The sequence below is a fragment of the Gouania willdenowi genome, chromosome 6 (assembly GCF_900634775.1).
Source record: "Gouania willdenowi chromosome 6, fGouWil2.1, whole genome shotgun sequence".
In the NCBI taxonomy this organism is placed as follows: domain Eukaryota; kingdom Metazoa; phylum Chordata; class Actinopteri; order Blenniiformes; family Gobiesocidae; genus Gouania; species Gouania willdenowi.
In genome coordinates this window covers 68,431,523-68,443,991 of record NC_041049.1, presented here as the reverse complement: position 1 = coordinate 68,443,991, position 12,469 = coordinate 68,431,523, and the positions used below count along the sequence as shown (strand labels likewise).

The following is a 12,469-nucleotide window of genomic DNA, read 5'->3' as shown; positions in this document are numbered from 1 at the left end:
TTATTTAGTGACTAATTTAGGTTTCTAGTATAATAAAAACATTGTTTTCTGACCTCAAAACTAAACAAAAATAGATTTGATTAATTCCAGCTTAGTCAGGTGACCCTGAGTCATTAATGCTTTTATGTTTGCTGCTCCCTTTCTTTACCTTTTGGCTCTGGGGGAGCGCTCAGTTTTTTTTTTTAAACCCATGATGTATCAATTTATTTATTATTAAGGATTTGTCATAATTTGTGTGCACTATGTACACCCTTTTATGCTCTTTACTAATAATCCTATGGTCTAAGACTAAGAGTTTTTGATCATGTAAAGCACATTGAGTTGCCTTGTGTATGAAATGCGCTTTACAAATAAATTTGCCCTGCCCAGCCTTCTCAACCTTGGGGTCAGGACCTCATTTGGGGTAGCAAGACACTGGGAGGGGGTCGCCAGATGCCTTTAAGAAACTCAAAATATAATTTGAGCTCATTGTTGCTTATTTTTACCCTTCTTTTGCAACTAAACCAAACTTGCCACATTTGAACCTCTTTTCATCACTTTTTCTTGCCATATTTTTGCTATATTACTGCCATTTCTGCCACGTCTCCATCAAATTTCAATGTCTTTTCTGCACCTTTCTTTCCACTTTCAAGAAATTTTCAGCACTTACAAATATAAACCCTTTCCACCACTTTTCCCACCTAATGTTAGATATGTTGACCTGTTATTGTCACTTTTAACTTATTTTCACCATATTCATGGTTATTTTTGCCACTTTTTTTGACCGTTTTTGGCCACTCTAATTTGCAACTTTTAACCAATTTCTGTGGTTTTTAAAATCCCATTTCACCACCTTTTCCACCATTTTTTGGTCCCTTTTAACCCATTTAATTTCTGATTAAAACAAGGATTTACATCGTACATGACTATATACTACTATTACCCAAATAATAATAAACTTCCTGGATAACAGTGGATATTATTCAGATCAATAACTTTTTGGATGGGCCCCAAAAAGCTTTCCCCTTTATACCCCTGTATAGACGGTCTTGCCTCCACATGACTGTTCTTCAATGTTCATGTCTGTGTTCAACTACCTTCAGCTACAGTGGGGGTCCCCGTTCTCTGGAACCTTTATTTTGGGGGTCACGGGCTGAAAAGGTTGAGAACCACCGGTATGAGGTGAATAATATCAATAGTTCTTCTGGAAGTTTCCTCCCATTAAAAGTGAGATATATTCCTCTCAGTGGTCATCACTACATTGTCTTGTGAGATTTATTTTCCTACACACATTAATATTAATATTATGAATAAAGTCCCATTAGTTATAGGTTGAAGCATGATATGATTTTGATGTAAAACCACAATGGTTCTTGGAGCTTTTCAGTGAAATGTCAGGGGAAGGGAGTTGAACTAGCTCTCGACCAATCAGAATTGAGTCTGTCCCCCTTGATATTGGACACATGTAACAGTGCCACCTCTTTTCTTTTCAGATCGTCTCACCTGAGGACTCATTCACTTTGTTTCCTGCTGCAGAAAGCTTGTTTTTTCCACTGTACTTACACCTGCAGGTAAGATATATTAATGATACATACAGCATCAACACACACATCAGTGATCTTTTACAAAAAAACAAAGAAAACACATTTAATAATAATAATAATAATAATAAGAATTATTATTATTTTTTAAATTCATGCTCTTTTCTTCCTTTTGAATTGTGAAAACTTGGTGCAAAACTTGAACCCAGATTTTTACAGCAACTCTATCACCACCGTATTTCCTATTTCTGCTGGGGAATACCTATCTGTTCGTCTTAGTTGGGCTGGTTTGTCGTCAAACACGGAAAACACAAGAGATTTCAAAGCAGCTGCTTCTGTGTTTTCTCTTCCTGTTTCTGTGTCCCACGAGGACCTATCACCTGGAGATGGCAGAGCCGCCCTGCAGTCGCCATGGCAACGCCCCACAAAGGCAATCGACTCTGCTACCACGGGTTGCCAAGTGGGGAGCACGACTGGCACTGAAGACCATGTCCCCAAAGACTAGTTTAAAGCAGGCAACCACAGAGGAGGAGTCCAACTTAAAGGTAAAACACATGGCAGCTGAAATATACTGTATATTCTTTACAATATGTTTATGCATGGTAGTGAGAAACAAGATGACTATTTTCATGTCTTCAGTATTGAGTCATAATAATGATACTATTGACATCTGTGTTTCAGCCCAACAGTTGTGTTTTCTGTGAGAAGGAGAAGAGAATAAATTGGTGTTACAACAGAAGATTTAAAGGAACATCGACATCATCTAAGAAATGGAAAAAGCGTCCCAACAATGACGTAAAAGCTCTTCTTAAAAAACTCAGGTAAATCACGACTACTGGACTAACACGTCCATGTGTGCAGAGAAATACTCTTAATTTGGCTTTTGACATTTTTGTTGATCGAACTAATTTAAAGTTAATTTAAAGAGTAACATATGGTGGATTTTGTAGAATTGAATATTTCCGCAAAAGATGCAAAAATATGTGTTGAGGTTTTGTTTATTTAGACAAGAAATTCTATCTCCTGACATGTTTCGACTGTCAACTGTCAGCCCTCCTCAGAGGTAATGCTTTTGTGTGGGCGACCGTGACTCAGTGGTAGAGTGGGTTGTCCAGCAACCGAAGGGTTAGGGATTTGAATTCCCAACTCTCTAGCCAAGTCATTGTCATTGTGTCCTTTGGCAAGGCACTTTACCCACATACGTGGTGGTCAGAGTGACCGATGGTGCACTATGGCAGCCTTGCTTCAGTCTGCCCCAGGGCAGCTGTGGCTACACTAGTAGCTTACCACCAATAAGTGTGGAGTGAAAGAATAATGCCATGTAAAGTGCCCAAAAATAAGGTGCAATATAAATCCAATGCAATATTATTATTTCCTTATGAGATAACTCATAGAGATACATCAAAGCAGTCACCTCTGAGGAAGACTGGCTGTCAGGAGACAACATTTCCTGAAAAAAATGAAACCTCAAAATATATTTAAAAAAAGAAGACAGAATGAACTTGCTGAAATTAAAGGTGCAAAAAGCTTCACCATCGTAACTCTTTTTCAGTCTATACCTATTCTGTTATCATTTTTTCTGTGCACATTTTCTCATTTATATTTCAATGCACAATAAATAATTAAAATACTTAATATAATTTCCCTTCATAGTGAAAAGTTTACAGGTTTACATTAAAAATAATTTAAAAAGAAATAATGTCCTACGTTTACTACTTCTTCCAGGATTCCCCCTGAGGCCCAGAGGATTTTGGGTAATTCCTGCATAGCATTAGTGAGCCTGGAGCGTCTGAACTTCAAGTCCATCCTCCCCTCGTCCCTGCAGCCTGTGGTGTGCCTCGTACGACTGCAGTGTCCAACACAGGCTGAGCGCTACAATAAAACAGTTACAAACCTTCCTGAGCAGGTATGGAAGTCACAACGTTGGTTAATAAGCCTTTTCACACTCTCGGAAATCTCTCTCTCTCGTTCAGTTCTCGCACATGAGTACAAAGGTCAAGAGGGATAAACTGGCCATGGCTGATGGTGTGGGCAGCGAGTCTGACAGTAATTTAGATCATTTTTCCTTAAAAGATTTTTTGCACAAACCTGGCATTGATCTCCAAGGCAGAAAGGCCAGGTTATCTCCTCCAATGTATTTGTGGTTTCCTGAAATTACTCAATTTTGACTTTTTGGTTTTTTTAAATTTTGATCTTCCGAGTAAAACTGACAGCAGAAAATCTTCAGTTAACCATAGATTATGCTAGGCACAAATTGAGGCGCAGATATTCATTGAAACTTGTTCGTCGAAAGACGGTATAAGTGAGTGACTGCAGAGTGAGTGTTGCACTTGCAATATATTGGAATGTCCTATAGATTAGACTACTTTTATTGTACAAAAAGTGCACTAAAAATATCAGCGTATAGCACTAACAGCGTCCTTTTTATATTTTTACCCCTCTTGACCCTATGACAGGGATGGGCAACTCTGTCACAGCAGGGGCCATAAAATGTGATTGTATGTGATCCAAGGGCCACATTATCATCATATATATACTGTATCTGATATATATGTCATTGTCTTTTTTGTCTTTGTCTGTGGTTTTTGCTGTTTTGTCAGTATTTATTTGTTTGTTATTTTTGTGTTCTTGTAGTAATTTTGACTATTTTTCTGTCATTTTCTGCATTTATGTTCTCAATCTGTGCATTTTTTAGGGTCACTTTCTGTATTTTTGTATTTTCCTGTAATTTTGTTGACAGTTTGGAGCTATTCTGTAATGTGTAATTGTATTTTCAATTGCCAAATACATTGTAATCGTAGGAGTTCTTATTTTTCTGCCGTAACTCTTTTGTCCCAGAACTTCTCATAGGCTATTAATGCAGCACTACTGACATGTATATCATCTCATAAGGGCAATGTCAAGCATGGTTTGTTGACCTTTTTTGGTGCCAAAATGTCAAGGTCAAGTTCAAGGTCACGTCAAGAGTAAAAAAACAAAAAAATCTATATCCCTATGAATATTTATCGTACAAGTTTCATGCTTACATTTCTGAAAAGCTCATCTCAAGTGGAGTATTTTATTTGTGAGCCCGAAGCTGTGCGACCAACCAGTAAAAACATTGGTAGGGGCCAAAGTTCATGACATCAATACACCCCACCCAAAAAACTTTTTCCCTACTTAACCACAAATTGAGATACAGTGCTCAGACTGGTACCATTGAACAACATTTCCTTTCAATGTGTGATCTACCAGTAAAAAGATTGGTAGGGGTCAAAGTTCATGACGTCACAAAAAACCCCAAAAAATACTGTTTTCTCCATAACTTGGCCACAAATTGAAAGACAGTGCTCAGACTGGTACCATTGAACAACATTTCCTTTCAATGTGTGATCTACCAGTAAAAAGACTGGTAGGGGTCAAAGTTCATGACGTCACAAAAAACCCCCAAAAATACTTTTTTTTCCATAACTTGGCCACAAATTGAAAGACAGTGCTCAGACTGGTACTATTGAACAACAATTCCTTTCAAAGGTCAAGGTCAGTCTTCTGTTTTTCCTCCATTATATAACTTGTCAACAAATCCAGATAAAGGTTGTAATTTTTGCCAATTTTCAATTGCCAAATACATATTTGCCTTGCCAGTACAGGTCTTGTTTAGTTTTTTATGTTTTTGTTGACATCTTGTTTGGTTAAATGGTTGTTGTGTCTGTCTTTGTTGTCATTTTGTGTTTTATGAGTCATTTTGTGTATTTTTATTCCTTCAAACTACTTGAAATACAATTTTTGGGGAATTGTTTCAGGGGCCACACAAAACGAGACGTCGCCAGTTGCCTATGTCTGACCTATGACCCCGCAGGCTTATACTGCAGTGTTGGTATTTGAGTTTTAATTTGTCATCTCTGTGCTCTCACTGCTTATTTTAGATTGGACTTGGCCAGCAGAGTGAATCTTCACCACAGTCCAAACCAGAGGAATGCTCTGATATCAGTCAAACAGAAACAGAAACCAAAGCAACATCTGAGTCTTACAGTTCTGACATCTGCCCGCCTGAGGAACCAGAACAGGCGCTCTGCTTTGACAGTGAATCCAGCCTCCATCAGCCCTTCATCCTGTTTGACTCAGAGTCTGACCACATAAAGACTGACTCTGAGACATTTTATCTGGACCCTGACCCTGATCAGACTCTTGTGATTGAATTAGACCCAGACGCAGGGGCCGGCCAGGCTCGATGTCGACTCATACAGAGTGAATCTAAAGCCAAACACGAGACGGTTGTAGTTCAGATGGATGACAGTGAGGATAAAAAAACAGCTCTTTGCTGTTTGCAGAATAAAAGCGAGACTGAAGCTGAGACTAAAGAGAGTGAAGACTTCTGTGCAGTTTGTCTGAATGGAGGTCATCTCCTCTGCTGCGACCGCTGCCCCAAAGTTTACCACTTGGTGTGTCACATCCCTCCTCTCATTGGCTGTCCAACGTACGTATTGTGTGAACACAGATGTAAAAATCCAAAGTTTCAATTTGGAATATTAAAAACATTATTATTTGTTTTCTAACACAGCATTAACCCTCGGGGCACCTTTGGGGACCAAAACGTGTACCTTCTGCTTATTCAGTTTTTAAAATTCTCAATATCTCATCTTATCTCCTAATTGTATGAACATTGTACAGGAGTTTTTTTAAACATCATGTTCATAATTCCATCATCACTTTAGTTGCAAGAAGTATAGAACAGGAGATATAAAATGTTCCAACACTGTGTTTGGTCCCAGTGACTCCCATTATAATCACATATTTTGGATATACAGTACTGTTATCCTGACATATAACAGTGGTTTTCCCATAAATACCTAATAAATCTAAGCCTCCACCTTTAAAACACAAAATGCCCCTTATAATTGTGGAAAAAAACAACAAACAACATAATTTGTATTTTTGTCATTGAAAAAAAATGCCAAAAAGGGCAAAAAAAATAAAATGTATAAAAACATAATAAAAATCTTTATATTTATGGCTAGGTTTGAAGTAATTGAAAATATCTGATGTGAAAAACAGGGCAAATAATTATATAGGACAGTTTTATGAAGGGTACCTTTTTGGTATGTAAGAGTGTAATTCTTTTTTCAAATGTGCCCCGAGGGTTAAAAGTATGGATTCCCAAAAGTTTCATAATTCAATAAATAAAAACAACATTTTGAAATAAATACCATTTTGATAAATAACAGACAAATATATATAACATTAAATTGTAAAATAAGGTAAAATCATTATAAAATCTATTTTTACTATTCTTTAATATCTAATTATTATTATTCTATTATAGTTAAATATTTCATAGTGTTCTTAACCACAATGGGCTTTTTAATTCATAATGTGGTTTTTCTGTGTTCTTCTACAGGGGCGACTGGGTGTGTACGCTGTGCAGAACTGACCAGGATCCTGTAGAGGCGTACGACTGTGAGAAAATACCCTCCTGTGATGGTTTCAAAGTACCTTACACACTGTGCTCCCAGGATCAGAGGGTGAGCAGAACTGCAAGAAGGCATAAACTCTCATTGTAGCTTTTATTTTATTGTATAGAAGAACTTAAACTGCTCAGAAAGCTTTTAAAAGCGCAGCCTTTACACATTTGCATTAGTAGTAGCAGCTGTCATTACTTTGCTACATGGGGCTTTGAGGCCAGTCCAGCCATTAGTTTAGTGGAAGTTACAAACTACTGTGTTGACACAAATGTTCCCAGATTGTGTTATTTTGTGTTTTCTTTGTGTTCCTCGGTACAGAGGTGTGAGAAGTTGACTCTGCTGTTGTACTGTCACGTGCTCAGCGCTCCTTTCCATGAACCTGTAAGCCCATGGGTGAGTCCAACAGATTCACTAACATTAACTAACGGATCAACGCACACAGAATACCATACGTAAGTGTGATATGTTTGTTTACATACAGTATATGACATTAAAAATGCTGATTTATCACTTTCAGGGCAGGATCTTCTACTACCGGTATTTTGTAGCTTTTATTGAAGACACTAATTGCTAAATCTTAAATTGATATGATACAATTGCTAACAGATTAGAGCAGTGGTTCTCAACTAGTGGGTCGGGACCAAAAAGTGGGTCGTGGACAGCTGGTATTAAATAAATAAATACTTAATGTCTTTCATGCTTCCCAACCTTTCTCGTCTTGTGTACCCCTTGAGCCTTTTTGTCAAACCATGAGTACCCCTCACTCATACGTGTTCATGATTCTCCATAATTAGAAAGTAAAGTTATTTTATTTCATCTTCTTAAATTAATATTCATGTATTATCTTCTTATTTAACTCAAATAAACATAAAATGATGTTGCCTTCAAGGCAATAAAAAAGATAAATATAAGAAATAATCTAATAGGGAACGTTTGTATTATTAATTCTAATATATTATGATTATATTGTTATTAAAGAAAAATAATGAAGTTGAAATTAGAAAAAAATATAATCACATATAGCGCTTCGAGATGACTATTGTAATTTGCATTATATAAATAAAGTTGAATTGAATTGAATACATTAGAACAGCAATGACAAGTAATAATAATAAATAATAAAGCAAAAAGGCAAAAAAAAAAAGTGAAAATATAAATCTAACATTTAAAGGTTGGTGTCAGAGTTTTTGTAAAAAGAAACCAAAACAAAAACCCACACACCCGTTGTTTGGTTCTGTTTAAACTGCTGGCTTTGCAATAATTTAGTCACAAATTGGCTTTTTAATACAGCACACACAATAGGTGTATATAGTAGGAAGACTTAATAAACTATAAGCGATGTAAAACATGTCTGATTGTTTAAATGTAATTATTATGTCCCACAGGCTCAAAACTACTACCAGATCATCAAGAAGCCCATTGACCTCTCAGTGATCCGTAAAAAACTGGACAGGAGTAAAACTCTTCACTACTTCACCGCTGAGCAGTTTGTGAATGACGTCCTTCTAATGTTCAAGAACTGTGCGACTTTTAACTACGTGAGTTTTTACAGTGAACTGTGCTTATTGTCTTACTTTACTGTAACTCCTGCTGTTGTTGTATGTTATCGGGGCCAAACAAACTATATTTATTGCTTTTTTGACCCTCTACATTTTTGATATCAATAATTTCTGGCAAACCCAAAGACATTTTTCTAGAATTAGTTTTTGATCATGTTTGAACTATGTATATATATATCATGTTTGAACTATATATATATATATGTATATATATATATATATATATATATATATATATATATATATATATATATATATAGTGTTTGAACTATATATATATATATTTTTTTTTTTTTTAAACTGAATTTGAGTTGAACTAGATTTATATTTCACAAAATAAAAGTTTAGAAATACAGTTGTAATAAAAAAAGGAATAATAATTAAAAAAATTCAAAAATCTATTTACATTTTTCTGAAATTTCAGGCAACCCCGCATTGGATCCCGATCCCAAGGTTGAAAAACACTTATTTAGTGGCTCCTAAATAGATATATTTCTATAGTTTCTATCATTTGCGGTCATCTCATGCCTGCGGAGGTACAAAAACTACCACTTAATTTATTCATTTTCCTCTCTGTCTCTCTCTAAGTACCCCCTGTAGTGCCATTTCTGTAGTGCCCCCTACACGTACCCCCATTTGAGAAACACTGCTCTACATTAAGCTTCCATAATGTCAGCAGAACTAGAATGCAAATGAATCAATTATGTTATTAGTGTACAGGTAACCAAAATCTGACCCAGAGCTTCACATTAATCCTAATAGTCAGAAGAACGAGAGAGTTAAAGATATTTTATGGTACAGCTGAAGATAAACTGAATAACTCAATAAACCGTTACCGTTTGTAACTTTATTATTTTCGTCCCCTGTGCAGCCGGACTCCGAGGTGGCCCAAGCCGGACGGAATCTGGAAGTGTTTTTCCTGAACAAGCTGAGGGAGATATTTCCAGGCCAGACGTTTCCTTCGGCCAGTCAGGACAAAACGAACAAGGCCCGCCTCCAGTGGTTCTGCAAAAAGAAGAAAGAATGCCATAGGAAAAAGAAAGTCATGTTTCATGGCAGAAATTATTTCCTAAAACTTTGACGTTTTTGTGTCACAACAACAATTGTCTCCTTAAACCGAGATAAAATGCAACAAATGATGATTTTATTCCAATAGTTTTAAAGGGAACCTTTCACTTTCAATATGATTTATAGGCTATAGGTGATATTGAGATTATGGTTGCATTAAAAATTCATGATGAGTTTTTTTTAAAATGTACTTTTACAATAAACATTTTCTTGAGTTTATCACTGCTGGTTTGGGTTGTTATTAGGGATGTAACGATTCACTCAACTCCCGATATGATTCACGATTTATTTTACAAAATGTGACTGTAGACAAATGATGACTGAAAAATATTCCTTTATTTTTTTTGGGAAAAAAATAGAAAATACTGTATTATTTTCCTTTTGTTTTTCATTGTCAAAAGAATCCCCTGATAAACTATTCAAAAAAATGCAATTTAACAAAATATAAATACTGTATGAAATAAATAAAGGAATAATACAAATGAAGAAGCCAATTAATTTAAATTCTGGTTCTATAGTAAACAATGCAAAACTGCATAATAGTTCCTTTTCTTTTTAAAAGTGCAACTGAAAATGTATTTTGTGCCTTAACAATTAGACTATAAAAAAAAAACAGTCATTGCACTGTATTTACGTCAGATATTTGTTTGGACCAGCAGAGGGCGCTGGTAAGCCAGTGGTCGGTTGGCATGCAGATATTCTAGCAGTGAAGAAGAGATGCTATGCTAGCACACAGAGCTAATAGAAAAACGTGACTTTTACAGATATTCACGTAATATTACAGATATTCTTTTGGTGCTAAAGGGATAAGGAATCATTTATGAACATGTTTAAGAGTATAAGGCGGCCAGAAAGAGGAGCGCCACCTAGGATTCTGGACAAGAGAAGGATATATATAGCACCCCCTGCTGCTTAAAAAAAGTACTGCGATTCAATTTTCACAGTATAGAAATGAACCGTGATACTTATGAATCGATTTTTAACTTCCTTACGATTAATCGTTACATTCCTAGTTGTTATTACACATTTTTCAATAGTAATACAAATTGGTTATATTTGTTGCGTTCTGAAAGCTTCATACATGTCTTTTTTAATGGAACCACTGCACCACTTTGCTACAGTTTAGAATAAAATACATTAATGTGGAAAGTGGGCTAAATGGAGGAGATGTTAGCGCCGTCATCGAGCCACAGAACAAGGGCATCGAATTCCTCATGATATAAATTGGGATTAGGTGCAGTGAGGTTTGTGGATTTAAAGACGTTGCAGATTAAACGGTGGTCAGGAGAGTCTTCTTATCTACTAAATGAAGGCCGAGCAGACAGCGTTTAGATATTACTGCACAAACGCACACAATAATAGTAATTTAAAAAAAAAAAGGCAACTGGACCACCAGCTGCAGCAGAGACTAAAAGATACGACCTACGTGCATTGTTTAGAGAGCACAGTCGAACATATCCATTAGCACAGATAGGATCCTTTTTATTTGCCTTTTATCTCAGAGGAGAAACACACGGTTTCCTGCTGCTCTTTCAGTTATTTCAGTCACTAAGACTAATTTTCACCCATAATTATTTATATATCAACCTTTTATGATATTGATACGGACCACGTTCTATGTTCTAAGCTCTAAGTTCTGAGTTCTATATTTACATGTTTGGTTTGTGACTTGTGATGATGATTTCCTGTGGTTTGTTTGCATCTCAGGGGCCACATGTGGCCCTGGGCCTAATTTTGTCCGGGCCCAAAAACAAATCCCCCAAAATAGTATTTCAAGAATTTGGAAGGAGTACAAAGCACAACATAATACACAAAGTAACTCCCAAAACACACAAATTGACAGCAAAATACTTAAAGTGCACAAAAAGTTCCAGAAATACAAAAAATTATTCATAAAATACAAAATGACAACAAATAAAGAGACATAAAAGCACATTACAGACACACAGTCAACAAATGTTCACAAAATGACAGGAAAATACAGAAAACAACAACAAAAATTTAGAAAGTGACCCCAAAAATGCACAAATTGACAACAAAAATGCAGAAAATTATATAATGATAAATCATAATTACAACAAGAACATATAAAACAACAAAAACACATAAAGACAAAAAAAAATAAAACCTTTTCCCCCCACGTATTAATGCTCAGATCGATCATTATTCTAATGCTGGCATGAATGTTGATAATGTGGTCCTCGGATCAGATACAAGTTGGACTTCATTTAATTATTTCAATTGGCAACACCTACATTAGTTAATTAAGTTAATATGTTGCATTAAAACTGTTGATTCAATTGACATGGACTCAATAATGTCATTGTTCCCAAATCAATATTTTATCCAACTTAAAATTTAAAGTTTTTTACTCTGAATAATTTCAACCTTTTCAACTTTTTTCAACCTTATTGCTAATAATCAGCTAATGCTAGGTTTATGCTTAGCTAATGCTAGTTTAAAGCTATTGCTAGACTAATGCTAATGCTATTGATATGTGAAATGCTAATGCGAGACTAATGTTAATGCTAGGCTAATGCTATAAATAGATGAATGCTAATGCTAGGCTAATGGTAATGCTAGGCTAACTCTATTGATAGATGAATGCTAATGCTAGATGAATGTTAATGCTAGGCTAATGCTATTGATAGGTGAATGCTAATGCTGGACTAACATTAATGCTAGGCTAATGCTATTGATAGGTGAATGCTAATGCTAGAATAATGTTAATTCTAGGCTAATGCTATTGATAGGTGAATGCTAATGCTAGACTAACATTAATGCTAGGCTAATGCTATTGATAGATGAATGCTAATGCTAGGCTAATGGTAATGTTAGGCTAATGCAATTGATAGATGAACGCACCTGCATCCTCACTTGC

The 12,469-nt window shown here is 35.7% G+C and overlaps 1 protein-coding gene across 1 annotated transcript; it reads left to right on the top strand.

The window, feature by feature from the left end:
* The first annotated feature begins 1,477 nt into the window (after positions 1 to 1,477).
* On the top strand, positions 1,478 to 9,612 carry LOC114465568 (tripartite motif-containing protein 66-like). The gene is made up of 9 exons (XM_028450667.1): positions 1,478 to 1,550; positions 1,891 to 2,065; positions 2,202 to 2,341; positions 3,246 to 3,426; positions 5,426 to 5,976; positions 6,898 to 7,021; positions 7,280 to 7,354; positions 8,347 to 8,499; positions 9,392 to 9,612. Exons 2-9 carry the CDS (start codon positions 1,907 to 1,909, stop codon positions 9,599 to 9,601), a joined length of 1,593 nt encoding a protein of 530 aa, XP_028306468.1. The 5' UTR covers positions 1,478 to 1,550; positions 1,891 to 1,906; the 3' UTR covers positions 9,602 to 9,612.
* The last annotated feature ends 2,857 nt before the right edge of the window (positions 9,613 to 12,469 follow it).